At 56.2% G+C, this 17727-nt stretch overlaps 4 protein-coding genes across 4 annotated transcripts; 2 read left to right on the forward strand and 2 right to left on the reverse strand.

Moving 5' to 3' along the window:
* Positions 1-3711: 3711 nt before the first annotated feature.
* Positions 3712-6158, forward strand: J7T55_009247 (uncharacterized protein; the record flags this gene model as incomplete). The annotated part of the gene is made up of 3 exons (XM_053142193.1): positions 3712-3811; positions 3888-5478; positions 5861-6158. The coding sequence occupies 3 exons, from the start codon at positions 3712-3714 to the stop codon at positions 6156-6158; spliced, it is 1989 nt and encodes a 662-aa protein (XP_052995088.1).
* Positions 6159-8071: 1913 nt separating this feature from the next.
* On the reverse strand, positions 8072-9338 carry J7T55_009248 (uncharacterized protein; the record flags this gene model as incomplete). The annotated part of the gene is made up of 2 exons (XM_053142194.1): positions 8072-8877; positions 8978-9338. The coding sequence occupies 2 exons, from the start codon at positions 9336-9338 to the stop codon at positions 8072-8074; spliced, it is 1167 nt and encodes a 388-aa protein (XP_052995089.1).
* A 547-nt stretch (positions 9339-9885) lies between these two features.
* On the forward strand, positions 9886-10954 carry J7T55_009249 (uncharacterized protein; the record flags this gene model as incomplete). Its single annotated transcript, XM_053142195.1, has 3 exons — positions 9886-10188; positions 10380-10554; positions 10653-10954. 3 exons carry the CDS (start codon positions 9886-9888, stop codon positions 10952-10954), a joined length of 780 nt encoding a protein of 259 aa, XP_052995090.1.
* Positions 10955-11638: 684 nt separating this feature from the next.
* Positions 11639-16132, reverse strand: J7T55_009250 (uncharacterized protein; the record flags this gene model as incomplete). The annotated part of the gene is made up of 5 exons (XM_053142197.1): positions 11639-12112; positions 12167-12894; positions 13015-15835; positions 15908-16036; positions 16115-16132. The coding sequence occupies 5 exons, from the start codon at positions 16130-16132 to the stop codon at positions 11639-11641; spliced, it is 4170 nt and encodes a 1389-aa protein (XP_052995091.1).
* Between the last annotated feature and the right edge of the window lie 1595 nt (positions 16133-17727).

Raw genomic sequence — 17727 nt, forward strand, 5'->3', positions numbered from 1 at the left:
CGGCAGCCTGACAAGCGTTCTCGTGCGGCGCAAGACACTGATGCGATGGCGATGGAAGACATCGTAGTAAAATCGACACTGAGAACAGTCCAGACCATCAGAGCCTGGGCTAGCGTGCGGGCACTTGGGAGGTCCCTTGCAACTACGAACATGATCACCAATGACAGCTACTCAACAAGCTGAGCAGGACGATCTCCAGTATACCGGCTGTTGGACACCGTCTGCCCCAAGTCCTCTGCATCGCCGTCCTGGACTGTGGCGCCAGGGCATCTACTTTCATGCGCAAGAATTTGATCCCGTCACCCTTGTCATCATGCATGGATGCGTAGGAGGAGCCTTAGCTCAGAGCGGGTTGGAAGCCAGGGAGGTTGGAGGTGATGTCCCTGCCGTGATGAGACTCCCGGACTCCTCCCCACCACGGCGCTACGAGGCTCGCCTCTTTGCTTCGCCGTGTCTTCTCTCTCCCGCCGGGATGTAAGCTTCTTCCACAACCCTGGACGTACGTACCCTCGCGGTGCAGGCAGGCAGGCCCAGCCCAGGAGCACTGGCCATGCCCCCCCATTGCCAACAATGCCGATGCTGCTGGACATGGCAGATTATTAGACTTCCTCGCGACTGATTTAATCTTTGGCGTCCCCGAGATGGGGCCCCCGCCCAGAGGCGCCCGAGCTTGTAGCTACTTTGTCGTGATCGCATGAGCAGCTAGCTCCTCGTCGGATTGCTGCCAGGCCCGACTCCATCGGCACCGACAATGGGTCGGTGGTAGCGAGTACGGCCAGGAAGGCTGGAAGGCAGAGCTCAGCAGCGATCGGCTCTGGACCCCTTGCGATGTGCAACCCCTTCTTCCACTTTTGCAGTCAGAGATATCTCCGTCTTGCAAGGCACAGGGGACCAGACACGGGAGTTGGGAGTGGGTAGTGGGTATGCAGACCACATACGGAGTGGTATGGGACCTTGCTCCTACCCAAGCACGCACGCAGCAAGCAGCAAAGTAGCGAGCCAGCGAGCGGGAGTCAAGAGGCCCGGCCCCACCCCTGGATTGAAGTCCGAATGACGGGCCCAGTGTTCTGGTGGACAGGGTTTTGGGGCACGCCAGACTCTCCACGACACTACTGCGCTCACGGACGGCAAAAACCAGTTCAGGACGAGCCATTACCACCCAGCGGCCCCGGGGCACGCAGGGCACCCATGGCACGCCCATGCTGGACGTGTTATTAAATTTGTGTTCGGATTGCCTGGGTCACTAATTGTCTCTTCTGGGACGCCAGCACAACCCTTGCATGGGAGACGATGGGAGACATGGGAGATTTGCCCGTGCCGTCGCGCCCTTTCCTCCTCTGCGTCTCCCCCACGGGCCCCATCAAAATTGTGCCTCCTTTGAGCATTTCTCTCCGTGGTAATAAGCTCATGGCTGACAGCACAACGGCAGTACCTGAGTATCCGGTCTGGTCGTCCCAGGGATTGACAAAATGATCAACTGCTAGTCATTCGGACCGGACACCGGATACTGACCCCATGTGCCGTGATGGGGCCCTTGGACTGACAAAACCACGGATTGACCAAATTGACTGACTGAGGGATTGACTGACTAAATGACTATACTACAGGACATAGGTGATGAGCACCGGCAGCCTATACCCGTACTTGCATTCCATACCGGCGTAGGTAGGGGTGCCCCCTCTCCACCTCCCTGCCCCCAGGCCACAGCTTAATCGGACGGGGGGCACTTGGGTACGTGAGTAGGCGAGGACGTGAGACCCGTGGGTTGCTACGGAGTACCTACATACAGCACGATGTCAGTCAGCAAAGAAAGAAACCAGTAACCAAGATGCAGGCCAGCCAGACCAAGCAGGCCCAAGACAGACACAGGGCAAGCAAGGAAGCCATTGTGCAAGACGGCCACGTTGACGAGCTATTAGTAAATGCCAGCAACCTACATGTAAGAAACAAAACCTGAACGCACAGCCAGGCCGGAATCTGCACCCACCGGGCCTGACCGCAGTCGACCGTGACCGTGGCTCTCTTGTTGCCCGTACTCCCTCCCTCCCAGGCGGCCAGTGGCCCAGAGCACGCACACCCCTCCCCCCTACCTACCTAGGTACCTACCGTATCTCTCTCCCCCCCCTCCCTCGTCTTCATCCTCCTCCTCCTCCTCCTCTTCCCCCTACCCCCCTGCTTCCAAGGTTGAGGTCCCACCGTCCCGCTGCGCGCACTTCTGACCAGTCAGCAGCGTCTGGACCCTGGCCTGTCCGCCCCTCCGCATCCTTGCACCAGTCCACCCCGTCCACACTCTCTCCAGAGACCTGCACGACGAGGTACCTGCACGCACATGTCCATGTACCTGGGCTGTTGTGTGGCCCAGATGAAAATGGGAGCAGCAGCCCGCCCGAATCCCTTAAACCCCCAGGTCATCCCTCTTCTTCTACTCCCCCCCGACCAGCCCGCGAACCTCTGCCAGAACTTCCTGTGCAAGACTTTCCTCTTCTTCCCTCTTTCTCTATCCTTCTCCTCGTGTCTCAGGAGGCTCGCTACTACCGGACCAACGGTATTTCATCTATTTCTTGGAGCGGCACCAACATAACCTTTTGGAAATCCTCCCACAAACCCGCTGCCGTCTTTTTCTTTCCCATTTTCTCCTTTGCAGCAAGCACAGCACAGCTCAGCAAGGCAAAACAAAAAAACCAAGGTCGCGCGCATCCCATCCCATCGTTGTGTGTTGCCGCGGATCCTAGAGGCACATCATCTCCTCACATCAGACACAGGCCGTCGCAAAGTCTGTCCATCATCGGCTACCCTCCAAGCTCATACCTTGCCCGGGTCCATCTTGACGAGCTTTCGACAGCCAGGAGGTGCTTGACTGACTGATTTCATCCGTCTATCTTTACACACGTCCGACTCTGCTTCTCAGGTCTCTTGTTGACTGGGGGTTTCGCCGGGCTATGCCATCGTCGTCCCATTAAGCAACTTAATATCTCGCCAACTCCCGTTCCAGCAGTCAGTTCAGTCTGTTCTGTTGATCGACAACCATTCAATTGTTTGTCATCGACAGAGAGCCCACATCCGACCGACGACAAGCTTGTCGAGCCGAGCGTGCATTGCATCGCATCACAGCGCATCTGGGCTGCGGGTCGCTTCGGATATTGGCAGCACGGTTCTCCGGCGCGCTTCGAGGACATTCCCGACCCACAGTTCCCCCAATCCCAACCCCTATCTTTTCCCTTTCGCGCTATTGCCTGTGCCTTGACGGTTCAGCCAGCGCACGCCCACCCACTAAATTCGCTAGACGCAATTGGTGGCCGACTCTCTGTACCTCCTGTGCAATTTATCTCCTCTTCCCCCCTCCCCCCGGGCTGGACTCGATCACATCAATCATCACATCAATCATCACCACCGTCAATCTCGCCCTCCACGACCATCAGGCACACCCTGCTGTGCACGACGATTGACTCCTCAACGCCTGGCTGCGACACGAACCTGCATACGACGATCACCGCGTCGCCTGTTCCCTTTGCCCGTTTCCTGTGTTTCAATTGGCGACGATCCGAACACGCTTTGGTGCCGTCTTGATCTTTGCGGATCTATCCACCATCTCGCCATCCAACCACGTCCTACTTTGTTGGACCCCCTCCGCATCCCACCAGAGACCGGTTTAATTGAACGAGACGCCCCCGTCCGCGGCGCGTGCCCATCATGTATTCACAAGCAGGCGCAATGGCTGCACCGCAAAAACCAGAGACCTTCATGCTGAGCACAGAAGCTCAACAAGCACTGCCACACGACGCACAGGTTGCTTTGCAACAGGTTGATAATTGTATGCCCCCTTTCTAGCCACCGAGTCTTTGATGATCGGTTCTGCTCCCAGTGGCGTAACTAACCTGCCTGCTCAGTGAAATACTTTCTCATCTCCGCCCCTGTCGACTGGCAACCAGATCAGTACATCCGACGATTTCTCCTTCCCACGGGCGAATATGTCTCATGTGTGCTATGGAACAACCTCTTCCACATCTCCGGAACCGACATCGTGCGATGCCTTTCATTCAGATTCCAAGCTTTCGGTCGTCCTGTCAAGAACTCCAAGAAGTTCGAAGAGGGCATCTTCTCTGATCTCCGGAATCTGAAGTCTGGCACTGACGCGTCCTTGGAGGAGCCCAAGAGCCCCTTCCTCGACTTCCTGTACAAGAACAACTGCATTCGAACGCAGAAGAAGCAAAAGGTTTTCTACTGGTACAGCGTCCCTCACGACCGACTGTTCCTGGATGCCCTGGAAAGGGACCTTAAGAGGGAGAAGATGGGTCAAGAGGCCACCACTGTCGCCGTCAGCGAGCCTGCTCTGTCCTTCCAATACGACTCGTCTCAGTCGCTGTACGAGCAGCTTACCAAGGCCCAGCAAGCCAACTCCTCGTCTTTCAACGCCCAGCAGACTTTCCCTCCTTCTCAATCCACTTCGCCAGTCATGCGCGCCGTCGACGCGATGCCACCACCCCAGATGATGCCTCAGACGATGGCACCTCTTTCTGACGGGATGGAGGCAATGGTTCCATACGGCGCCATGACGATGGCTCCCCAAATGCCCCCAACCATGGTCAAGCGGGAGCCCGACTTCAACCGGGTCCAGTACAACCAAAATGGTGTCCCAATCACCCAGGGTCATCAACGCCACGCCTCGATGCCTGCGTACGGACTGGAGTACTCACCTGCGCCCTCATTTGTTTCGTCACAGTACGAGGACTACAGCAACCGGGGAATCTCATTCGAGCCTATCACACCACCCCAGCAGGCGTTGGGTATGTCCGCTGAGCCTGCATACATTGCTAATGAGGAGACCGGCCTTTACACCGCCATCCCTGACCACATCAACGGTGTCAACGGCCTGAATGGTATGATCCAGCTGCCACCATCAAACCTGGCTGGAACTCAATTCTCCCGCGGTTACGGCGCCAACAACGTCTACTCCGTGATTGAAGGTTCACCGACCTACAAGCAGAGAAGGCGCCGCTCTTCCATTCCCCCGGGAATGTCAGCTGTCGCTGCCGCCACCGCAACGGCTGCTGCCCAAGCTCAGCACCGTCCTTCTGATCTCCGACGATCTGTGTCTGCCTCGGTAGGGCCAGTTGCTGAGGGCGACGAGTCGCTCGGCAACTCCCCACCAGGGCTGACGTACAGCAATGTGTCGATGTCGAGCCAGCAGCACAAGGAGATGCTTGAGCTCTCTCGCCACGGCACTCCTCTGTCCACGGTCGAGGGCAGCCCCGCCATGAACCCTATGTCGCTTCAGCAGGACTACCACCAGATGCCTCATGATGACATGGTCAACGGCCACATGGAGGAGCAGCGCCGGATGATGCAAGGCCAGAACGGTGTCATGCGTCGTGCCCGCTCTGCTACCGTGATGGAGCTTGGCCCATACCCCCAGAAGTCTCACTCCTGCCCCATCCCCACCTGCGGCCGTCTCTTCAAGCGTTTAGAGCACCTGAAGCGGTAAGACCGGAACAACATTTTCTTTGTCAACACACGATCACCTTACCGTGTATCTGACTAAACTTCCAGACACGTGAGAACACATACCCAAGAGAGACCCTACATCTGCCCTTATTGTAGCAAGGCATTCTCCAGATCAGACAACCTAGCACAGTATGCCCCATCTTTCCTTGACTGCATTTCCTTTGTACTTTCTTTTGTCGCAAAAAAGAGACGAGCAATCCTCATGTTGTGTGCGTGGCATGTTACCGAGACTAGCGAAACCCAAACAAGCAAACCGCCATCGTCACCACACAGCACAGGACACAGCACAACTACAACAGCTCAGGAGGATACACAAAGGCATTGCGCATAACAGAGACTAACGTAGCCTTCCTCACAGACACAAGAGAACTCATGATCGCGGCGATGGAGGAGAGGGTCTGAACCTGTCTGGGGAGGACGAGGAGGAGTACTCCGGTGAAGACCACATGGGATCACTGGGCGATGCCTCGCCAAACTCGGAGTCCGGCTACATCACGGCATCATTGAACTCTGTTGCCAACGGCACACCGCCAACGTCGAACGGCAACTACGGGCCTTCGACTTCGATGCCCAGCTCGCAGTCCGGTTTCCACAGCCTCCAAACGCTGAGCCTGCCGATGACCATCAGCCAACCTCACACGGCTGTCATGATGTAATCTGAAGAAGGCATCAAACCGCCTTGCAACGCCTCCCTCCGGTTCGAAGGGTACTGTAAAATTTATGGATATTTTGTTTATTTCACGACTTCATGCGAGGCTTGGGACGGATGGTCAGTGTCATTCCCGATTGAAGGGGCAGGCTTTCCTTCACGGGACACCTGGGCGTTTCCTTTGCGGGGTTGCTGCTATGTTTTATTCATCATCAGGCGACACTTTTGCTTTTTTTTCTCCCCCACGGGGGTTGTGTTTTGCGTTCTATTTTGGGCAGAAAAAGCACAATAGACGGGACTCGGGTGCAGCTCTCTGCGGAGTTCCCTGAAAAACATTTCTGCATCATGGGTCGGCACCGAATGACTGGAAGTGGTGTATATAACTGTCTTCGGTTCATCGGGCGCTAGCAGATCGGGATGAAAGATACCAGCTGGTCGGAGACAACATTTGTGCGTTTTGGAACGAGGTTGAGAGAAGGAAAATACATGCACAAAACCCCACATGTGCTCATTTCAGGGTAGCCGCTTGTTCATACCAGTCAATACGACGATTTTCATACCTTTTTTCAATTACATTGCATTGCATTGCAGCACATCGCCACACTAATTTCTCGGGAGTCGTATTTCTGCTGGATGTGATCGATCTGAACCCTTACTCCATGCGAGCATTCACTCTATCTCGAGTAGTACTTCTGCCAATTCTGACCGTTCGAGCATCGAGCATGGGAGACATCTGACAGCCCTAGGCCTTGTTTCCCCAGAGATGACGTGCAGGACAAGGACATTGTTTAGATTCTCAGATCTAGATCCGAAACTAGGCTCGGGTCGTTGAAGACGTAGCCCATCGTCTCGCACAGCACAAGGCCGCAGCAGCCAGATAGAGAGAGCTCAGAAGGATTCTCTCGTTGGGTCTCGCTACTTCCTGTGCCTTTCTCGCGGCCTCCTGCGGCGCCCTAGTCTGGTTCCGCCAGCCTTTCATCGCTCACTCACATGCACACTCCCTCTTCCCACTCTTCATCTGATTTCCCCTCTACCGAATCATCTCGACAGCTGCATCGGGCAGGTCAACTCTGTCAGCGGACTGTAGCTATGAATGGCGTTTCTGCTGCGACTTAATCTTATCACACGAAGAAACAAGTGCCGACTTTCCGCTCTCACTGTGCCGCATTATTGCGCCCCCCTCCCCTCCTTCTTGACAAATCAGCCATCCGCGTATTAATCCTGCCCCGTAAGCGTCTAAATCCTGAAGAGAAAAAAAAGGGCCCAACCTAAAAATATGGACCCCAAAGTACTCTCCTCCTGCTGGGTAAAACTTCAGGCACGAGTTTCCAAAAACGGCAACAGTGTATGTGTGTCAGACTTTTGTGTGGTAGCGGTTGCTAGCCGCCTCCGCCCGCGCGGCCGTTGGGACACACCCACACAATCTTACTCACTGGCTCACTCACTCACCCGCTGTACCTAGACTCACTGCCCTGGACCAACAGGACCTGGAAAGAGGATTCTCCGTACGCGGGCCTAGGGGTGGCCGACCGGCCGGGCTGACGGGATAAGCTTGGCTCTGAGATTAACTCAAATCGGTGGAGATTTGCGCAGTTCGTGTTTCCGCCGGGGAGCCCGTGGGCCGCGTTCTAGTGCAGATCGCTGTCAAAAGTGCTTGAGGCATCATGGAAGGAGGGTTATGCGGTCTTGTAAGCTTGTCTGGGGTGTTGTTTGAGGGCCGAGGGCGGTGACCTCCTTTCTCCACCACCCACCCATCATCATCGCCATCGCCATCGCTTTTCGCAGTGAGAGAGCCTTAGTAACTCAAAGAAACGTGAAAGATCCTTTTTGGGAAACCCAGCCTCGGTTCCAAACCCCGGGTTTCCCAGTTCAGGGCTGATGCCCTGCCCTGCCCGGCTCTGCCCTGCCCGGTCCCCTGGCTCACCTCCGCTTGCGGTGCTTCCCCTTCCCACGAGAATCTGTCATCCTCTTGCCCTCCCTCTCCACGGCCCTGACGTCACGCTTATTCAGCCGCAGCTCGCCTCCCTTCATCCTGCCCATGCCGGGCATGTCGACAGGCAGGTCTGACCCCTTGCCCTTGTGCCTCCTCGCCTTCTTGCTGCTGCCGCTGCTGCCCCCCTCCTCGGGCCTCTCGAGGATGATGCCGTTCTCCTTGGCCTCGCGGCGCCTCTTGTCCTCGCGCGAGGCCCTGGCGCCGAGGATCCCCTTGCGCATGGCCATGGGCATCTTCTGCTGCTTGAAGATGCTGTCCTTGGACCCGAGCTTCTGCAGCCGCAGGTCGGTGGTGAGGGCGCGCGTGCGGCCCTCGGAGAAGGCCTTGCTGGCGTGGCTCGCGCCCGAGGCGGCTGTGTTGAACGGGTTCGTGGCCGAGAGGATGTGGGATTCCGAGATGAGCCGCTGTAGCTCTAGGTCGCTGGCGAGCAGCGACCTCGAGTCCTCGTTCTGCGGGTCCTCGTCGTTGTTGCCCCCTCCCTGTCGCTGGTGTTTCGCCCGGGCCGCCTGCTTGCCCTTCCCTCCTTCCGCGCTTGAAACGGCGTCTGGCGGCCGGGAGGACAGGTAGGCGCGCATCTCGCGCTTGGTCATGAGGGCGGTCTGGGGCGTGAGCGTAGAGAGGGACGGGGTGGGCTTGGAGTAGTCTACCACCTCGACCTGGGTGTTCGTTTCCTCTGTTTCGGACCCTGCTGATGTTTCATCTCCCTCGCTGCTGTCGTCATTGCCCTCGCCGTCTGTGACCGGCACGTGTCAGTAATACCGAAACAGAAACAAGAAGTAGAAAGGAGAAAGGCTTGTTTCAGTAGCCGGGTCGCAGCCGTGGTAGCCACCCACCTTCACTGCCCTCGTCTTCGTCGTCATCCTCCTCCGCAGAGAGGCCATCCCACTCATCCTGCCCGTCCTCGTCTTCCCCAGAGTCAGAGGTTTCGGATCTCATGTCCTCCACCCCTGCCGCACCGTCGCCGCCATCTGCTTCCATGCCCGCAGACGCCTTCCTCCGGTCCTTGGCGGCCGGCCTGCTCGCCTCGTCACCGGACCCTCCAAGGGGAGCGAACTGGGCCTCAAAGTGTTTCCTGAAGATGGCTTGGGCTTCCTCCATGGCAGCAGCCTTCTCCGCCTTGGCGTCGGCATCGGCGGCCTTGTCGGCCGGCACCCTTCGCTTTCTCTTGCCCAATACCACCGTCCCGGGCGCCATTGTTTGCTCTGCTCTGAACTTGATCGACCACGGCCTGACCAAGTGCGGCCTTATGTGAGCCCCGGTTGTATTATGCAAGGAACAAGTGAATGAGTAAGTGATGGATGTACCTCGACTGTAGCTGAGAAGTACCTCTCGCTTGTTGAGCCCTGGTGAGGTTTGTGAATGTTGGACGAGGGTGGTGGTTGAAGCTGCGTTTTCTTAGATTATTCCTTGATGAGATTTTTGATGGGCCACACACAACACACACGCACACATAGTGAGTAGTCAACCTTGCTGTAGCCGCTGCCGCGCCGGAAATTTCTGACACGCCTTGTGAAATCTTGGCGGCGTTGGGCGGTGCAAGGAGAGCCGCACACGGTGCCCCGCAGCACGCTTCAGTGGGTGCGCCCGCGGCCTTAGCGCCTGCCACCGCTCAAAGACTGCAGGAACTCATCCCATATCCCCCCCATTTGATGAGATGTGCTGCATGTAGACCCGGGTGAAAGAGCCTCACTCACGATACACGACCCAGCCTCACCTCTTCCTGGACCCAATTCCGCCCACAATGACCATCTTCCGCCCCTGCATAGACCTGCACTCGGGCCAGGTCAAGCAGATCGTGGGCGGCACTCTGGACGAGAAGACCCCGGGCTCGCTCAAGACCAACTTCGTCTCGCCTCACCCGCCCGCACACTTCGCAAAGCTGTACCGGGACAACGGCCTTCATGGCGCTCATGTGATAATGCTGGGCCCAGGAAACACGCAGGCCGCGCGCGAGGCGCTGGCTGCATGGCCGGGCGGGCTGCAGGTCGGCGGCGGCATCAACGACACCAACGCCGCCGAGTGGATCGACGCCGGCGCTGACAAGGTATGCGCGCAACGGAAACCGTGTGCAAGACGGCGTCCCCCCCCCCCCCCTCTGTGTGGTTCGTTTGAGAATGGCTATTTACCAAGGTATCAAAGTCACAAACATATCAACGGGCTGAAGGCTGATGATGCATCCACGCTCTGGTGGGGAGTTCTCAGTAGGTCATCATAACGTCCTTCCTCTTCCCGCAGGGCAAGTTCAGCCAGCCGCGCCTCGACGCCGTCCTCGGCGCCCTGGGCGGCGATAAGGCCAAGCTGGTCATCGACCTGAGCTGCCGCCGCCAGCAGGGTGAGGGCGACGCCGAGCCCAGGTGGTACGTGGCCATGGACAAGTGGCAGACCATCACCGACATGGAGGTGAACCAAGGTAAGGAGACACATAGAAATACATATATACATACATACACACATACACGTACCGCCCGCTCGCACATACACACAGGCTAATCCCCCTCCCCCCTATAGAGTCCATAAAGAACCTGGAACCCTACTGCTCCGAGTTCCTCATACACGCCGCCGACAACGAGGGTCTGCAGCGTGGGGTCGACGAGCTGCTCATCACCAGACTGTCCCAGTGGTGCAATATCCCCGTGACCTACGCCGGTGGTGGCCGAAACCTCCAGGATCTAGATAACGTAGCCAGGCTGAGCCGCGGCACAGTTGACCTTACCATCGGCAGCGCTCTGGACTGCTTCGGTGGTAGCGGCGTGAGGCTGGATGAGTGTGTCGAGTGGAATCGACGACAGGCAACAGCGCAGCGGTCCTAAGGCTAGCCGGAGAAATATGAAAGACATTGGAGAGCTGTCTGTGGATTGAATCTTTGCACTACCAAAATATTTAGAAGCCGGACAATGTAAATACATGGTGACTCGATGAATTATCGCTCTCTAGGCTGCAGCGATGCTGTCTCGCTCTCATGAGTATTGCTCGAATATCGTACATTGAAGGCCACCGCTACCCCACGGGTCGCGCCCGGGAAATATCAGGGCAGCGAACTGAAGATATACTCCCATTCAGGATGGGAAACGTCACCGGAATACAATTCCAGCCGTCAAGCACAAAACACGAAAACCAACTCCAGATCCAGGTGCCCCTTCACCTGGTGAATACCACTTCGCCTTCCTAACCTTCGCTCAATTCCCTCACGCATAGCCAAACTGCACTCATCACGCCATCCCTCGCCAGGCTGGTCTGCTTTTGAAGACGCCAACGCAGCCTCAACACAATTAATCCCCGACGATCAACAAGACCAATACCATGGGGTATGTGTATCGAAATAAATACAAAGCGCAAATTCGGCTGTCCAGGCCGGTGAATTGTGAAGAATTCGAAAAAAAAAGAAAACCCTCAGGCGTGGCGGGGTGTTCGTTTCATTGAGGCTCATCAAGTCGGTTCCATAACTCGTCATGTCCTTTGCCTAGCTTGTGGGTAGCATCAAGACCAGCTTATCCTCACACCAGGCTGCTCTTGGTCCGACCATGGCTAGGGCGTCGTCCCTCAGCTCGTCGGCGTAGCGTGTCCTCCCGCTTAAGGACGAGATCACACCACTTGCCCTTGGCCCGTGAAGAGCCACCAAGACCGTCATCGTCATTACCGAAGTTGTCACGGCCGATTACATCCGCGAGGACCTTCAACCAGCCTTCCTTGTCCTCGGGGCTGTCGGCGTAGAAGTCGATGATTTCGCCATTGTTGAATCGGACCCGGAATCCCTCTTCCACGAACATGTAAGCCTCTTCCTCCTCAGCAAAAGCTGATCGGCGACGTTTCCCATTCTTGCCGGTGGTCTCCTTCTCAGTCAATGCCCTACGGTCGTCGATGAGCCGCTTGGCATTTGCCAGGTTGATAGTGGCACGTGGTTGGCGTGTCGCTTCATGGTACGCAGTCAGCTTTGTGCCAACAAGCTTGAAGTAACGGCGGCGCCAGTACTAGGGTCATGGTCAGCAATAGTTCACATAAACTTGGCAAGAAGGCGAACTTACAGGGCAGTCACCGCCTTGTTGGCTCAGGTTTCCCTCCCAGTTGCGGGATCGACGTTCCTCAGCAGCCTTCATTTCCCGGATGCACGAGTTCATGCTCTTAGGCATATCCTCATCCGTGGATCCCTTCGGCCTTGGAACAAAGAGGAGCTGGAGCTCGAGCTTTCCGATCTTGTATGGGGCTTTGCGAACAATAGAGGTACTGCCTCGCTTGCTCTTCACACTGGACGCGAACCCAGCTTCCTCTGTAGCCCACTCGTTGAAACAGGCAACGTCAACAACATAGGGACGACCAAAGCATCTCGACTCATGCTCCTTGAGACAGACGTAAGCACGTGCAAAGCTGCCATCCTCGGCAGCCAGAGGTGAGAGAAGGTCCCATGCCGTGGGATTGGCGGCAGTCTTCCTGGCGTGAGCCTCACGCTGCTGTCGAGCGAGCCGCTCATCCTCCTCCTTCTGCCGCAGTTCCATCTCCTTGCGCTTCTTCGGTGACGCGAAAACTCTGCTGAAGGTCGAAGTCTTGGTCTTGCGCGGTGAAGAAGGCGATTGAGCCATCCTCTGAGGCGGGGGCTTCTCCAATTTGACATTTAGGGTGAGTTGGAATTCCAGGTCATTGGGAACGACCAGTTCGAACTCTTGACCGATGGGTGCATTCCTTGCCAGCTCGAGCCATGCGGTAGTAACGCAATGTACACCGTTGTCGAGAGTCAGGCTGAACCAAGTACGCTCGTCTAAGACTGTTAGCATCACTGTATCTTACTATTGGGAGATGATAGCTGGCTTACTCTTTGGCATGGGTAAGTCGAGATCTTTGACACCCATTACCTTCACAAACACTCTACCCCGCTCACCGCTCTCTTCGGCTGATATATCCGTAGATGCGTCCTCTTCTACCAGTGTGCCCATTGGGGTTGCGTTGCTTTCCTGGCCAGGCAAAGGAGGGACGGGGCCAGTGCTTGTATGTCGCTTGCGGAGGCTCTTCTTCCTAATCTGACCATTCCACGGCTCAACTGTCCAGGACTGGGGACGTGTTTGCTTCACTGGAGAATTACCAGCGGAGCGGGTGGAAGGGCGCAAGTCCTCGGTGTCTTTGTCGCTCGCCGCAACAACCTTCGTGTTCTGTCGCATAAGGTAGCCGCGCTGTTTGCGTGAAGTGATGTTAGCATTTATTGAGTCTTGATTGGTGAGTCTGGCGCTAGACGCTTGTCTAGAGACCTTCCGACTGGGAGTAGTCGAAGACTGAAGAGGGGAAAATTGTTGAAAAGCCACCTTTTGTGCCTCGATCACTCGCTCAAAGTCCTGGTCGAGACTGAGACCTAGGTCAAGGTCTAAGGTGAGACTACGACTCTTGAAACTAGGATGTCGCTGCATGTACTCATCGCCCGTCACGCTTGGAGCAAGATGCTGCTCGGAGTCGAAGTCTCGTGAAAGGCGGTTACGATGGCGGTCGGGAATCTGGGGGACGCTAGGCACCTCGCAGCTAACTTGGCGTCTCTGCTCTCTCATGGCTGCCATGTCGGCGGGCGTGGCAGAGGGACGGGTCTTCAGCCTTGATCCAGCTGCAGACTTAATGGTGGCAACAGTCTCAGGGATTGCTGGAGAGTGACGTTCCTCTTCCAGGGCCTCCTCGTCGTCGTAGGACGGCAAGGGGCGGTGAATGACTGAGTCTGGCGTCTTAGGCTCTTCGTCGTCCTCATCAGGCTCACCCCAACCGGAGCCATCATACTCTGGCTTTGACAGCGTAAGCTTCGGCGCGAATGGCCTCTGCAAGGTTTGTGCCTCAGCCTCCTTGGAAGCATCTGTTTCTTCGGGTTTCGGAAGCATGAAGGATTGAAGGTCGTCAGTAAAAGGGTTGTGCTTTGGGTTGGCGGGAAGGTCTGGGAGATCCTTCTCCGTGATGGTGTCAATTGACGACTCTTGCTGGGTAGGAGATGCAGCCCTGGGCGTGGTCAGTTGCTCCTCCTCTGTCTTTTCTTCCTGGGGGGTGGGTGGCAGGTCGGGACCGGAATAGTTGCTTTCGGAGTCGTCGGCCTTATCTGCACCATCCTTCTCCTCGTCTTCGATGTCTTCAACTCCAGACTCAGAGCGTTGATAGTAGTCTGTGATCGACATGTCATCATCGTCCCCATTTTCATGGTTCAGGTAAGCACCTGGGTCGCCCTCGTCTGCCGCTGAGTCCTCTGTGCTGGGGATAGGAACATCAGGGTCCAGGGGAAGCGGACGCTCAGGTGAACTTGGTGGGGGTGAAGAGAAATTGTAGTCCGACTCGCGTTCTAAGGCCAGATTGCCATCCACCCGACGCATGATGGATTCACGTGAGATCTTTTCAGGAAGCTCATAGTCGCCTAGCCCTGACAGCTCGGGGAGTGTATCGTCCTCCTCGGCCGATGCAACGATATCGTGAAGCTCAGCTTCTGGAGTCTGGCTATCCGCCCGGTCGCGAGTTCCAGCGCGCCTCATTCTTCGCTCTCGCTGTTGCTCAGCGGCGGATTTGCCATCATCAGACAGCATCATGAGCTTAAGTCGCTCTTCTAGCGTCATCTTGCCATTGCCAATGTTTTGAATGTCAGACTTGGAGAATGAAGAAGCAGGAGGGGGCGATGGAAGGGTCCGTGAGGACCCGATCATCCTCTCCGCGGTTGCAGAAAGGCCCGTCGACGAGTTCGAATTCCGTCTCTCACTGAAAATTCCCGGAGGAGGGGGCAGGGGGGGCAGGGGCCGGTGGTCACCATTGGAGTTGCGTGAATCTGTGCGATCATGCTGTGGGATTTCCCCAGCAGGGAAGTTGTGAAAGCCGTCGAGCATGGGGCTGCCCTCAAGAACCTCATCCATAGGGTTTGCCATGTCCTGACGCCAATCGTCGGGGAGAACGACCGGCGTCTTGACAGTATCCTCAAGAGTCGCGTCAAAACTGTCATCATGGTCGTCGGCACCCATGAAATAGTTCTCCTCTTCGTCGTCATCTTCATCGTCTTCCGAGTCGATACTTCCCTCCCGAGAACTTGAAGCGATGGACGAAATGTCTGGAGTGGCCATTTCATACTCATTGACCTGAGGAGGTGCGGCGTCAAATGTGACGCTCTTGGCATGACGATGGAGGGCCATTCCCAGTGGCAGCTCACGATCTTCAAAGGATGACCCAGAGGAGTTAAACTCATTATCGTGGTCGAAACTGCCCTTGAACCGGCTTGTTGCGAGAGACGACTTGGTCGGGGATGCCTGATCCCTGCTTGCTGGTCTCGGGCCGTTGGGTGGAGAAGTGCGTGTCAAAGAAGGAGACACGGACAGAGGAGGAGGTGACTTGGTCGGGCTGTATTGAGGGATCCTGGTCTGGCTTTCTGATCTGGTGTGGGCAAAAGCCTTGTTGTCGCGATATCCGCTAATGCCTGTGCCGCCGAAGGCGTTGCCCTGGACCTTCGAGAGGGGTCGCTCGACCTGAGGGACTCTGGTGGGATCATATTCTTGCTTCTGCTCGAGGGCGAGGATGTTGCTGTTCTTGACGCGTGAAGCCTTCTGCAGGCGCTCAATGGAGGATCGGCGGGTTGGCGACGGCGAGCCTGAGCCATATGTGCCGTTCTCGTTGTTCCTACTCTGCCAGAACAGCCGAGGTGAGGCCTTTCCGTCCAGCGGGGAGCTCTGGAATGGTGACGAGTCGGTGTTCAAGGCCATCTTCTGAGGCGGTGTGTTAGTGCATGCCTGCTCTCCGCAAACACATGGGAAGGGGATGAGAGTAGGGAGTCTCACCTTAGTCGCCTCCTTCCAACTAGGAGAGTTCCTTCGCTTCTCGGAAGGAGAAATCTCAGACAGTGGTCGTGGAATTGCGCTCGACATCTTGGGAGGAGAGCTGCTCTTGGATAGACGTAGGGGTTGTACCTATGGTTGTCAGTTTTGTTGATGGATCAACAAGGTGATGCGCGACGCTAGTGGGGCGACCCGTCAGTGAGCACTCACAGGATCCGACGAGGCCATTTGTTCTGGCTCAGATTCCATCCCCTCAAATCATACACGGAAAGAAAGACAAAAAAAAGACAGATGTCGAATTGCTGTCGTGTCCAAGTGCGTTGGCGATTGTGGGCTCGAGGAACCGATTTAGGGAGGAGATGATGTACGGATCTGTAGGCGGGCGGAGTATGTGAAAAGCGGTGGCTGGTATCCTGCAAGTCTGCGGCAGCTTGGTGGAGAGGTCAAGTACAAGGGCAGGGCAGGGTAGGGCAGGGCCGGACAATTGAATACAAAAGACGGGCCTTGGGCAGGGTGGTCTTTTTAGGGAATGAGGCTTAAGATGATCCCGTTTGCAAGACGCGAACAGTTGCTGTGGACGAACAGGTATATCGTGAGTGATAACAAACCGATGCTCATGCCATTTTCGTGGTTGCCAGCAAGACGAGGACGATCCCAAGAACGAAAACAGAGGAAATCGGGCAGCGGGGGATGAGATTGATGCAATGCGATGCAACGAAGGAGAAAGGATGAGGTGGAAGAGATCTATCTCTTTCTCTGTTTGCCTGCTTTGCCAGGAAAACGTAGATATGTGTGGTTTTGAGGCCCGAGTAGCACTTGCACTTGTTGAGTGCAGGTGGGCGCGAAGCTGGCAAGCCTTGACCTGATTGGGCCACCGCGTGGTGTAAGCTTGGGCGTCGATCAACAGGAAGGTGGTTGCGGGGCAACTGCCCCAGATAGTCGGAAAAAAGGTGGGAAATGGCGGAACGGCCAGGGTCACGGAGCAGTCATTGCTCGCCAGTGGCAGTTGCTAAATCTGGAACTACCAAAAGTTCAGCGGGGATTGGCCAGCTGCCCCCCCCCCTGCCCTTCAGCACTGCTGCACTACGTAGTTCACAGCACAATAAGCACAATTCCAGGTACCCAGGTCGGGAAAGCGAATGTGATGAACTCCCCCAGCCTCCCAATGTGACCGACCATCGCCTTCGTCCAATTGACTTTGGGCGAGAGGAGAGACAAGGCCATCAACAACCTTGTGTTCTGAAACTCGAGACTTGCAAACTCTACCACTCAGGTTTTGTTGAAATGTGAAGGGGGCTGGGCTGGGCTGGGCTGGTATTGGTGATGATGATGTTAGTCAGTCGAGTCGAGTGAGGGCCTGTATCTCGTTGCTACCCACTTCCATTGTCCTCTCGGGCAATCCTGATCCTGATCCTTCCTGGAGGAAGTGGCATAGAGTAGGACCCACCGCGCGTGCCCAAGCAGCCAAGTCCCGCTTCCTGCAGGTGAGTGGACACCCTGCAGCCTGCAGTCCGTCATAGTCTCGACATCCAAGGACAATGGCCTTGTTTACTCGGCATCTTCTGCTTGCCTCACCATGGCAACACCCACTCGCTTGCTGCAGGTGCACTGGTACTACATTGATAGATGCTTCTGATGCAATACACCACACAGCCTCGAAGTCACATAAGTGGCTGTACTACTCAGTTGTAACCCGCGCGATCACAAGAATCTGGCCTCCACCAAGATCCTCGGTCGTAGATGGGTGGATGGCTGTACGAAACACATACATATGTACATTCTTCATTAATTTTCCAATTCTCCGCTGGCGGGAACTAGCAATG

The sequence above is a fragment of the Diaporthe amygdali genome (genome assembly GCF_026229845.1).
Source record: "Diaporthe amygdali strain CAA958 chromosome Unknown NODE_10_length_1141467_cov_65_626103, whole genome shotgun sequence".
Lineage (NCBI taxonomy): Eukaryota > Fungi > Ascomycota > Sordariomycetes > Diaporthales > Diaporthaceae > Diaporthe > Diaporthe amygdali.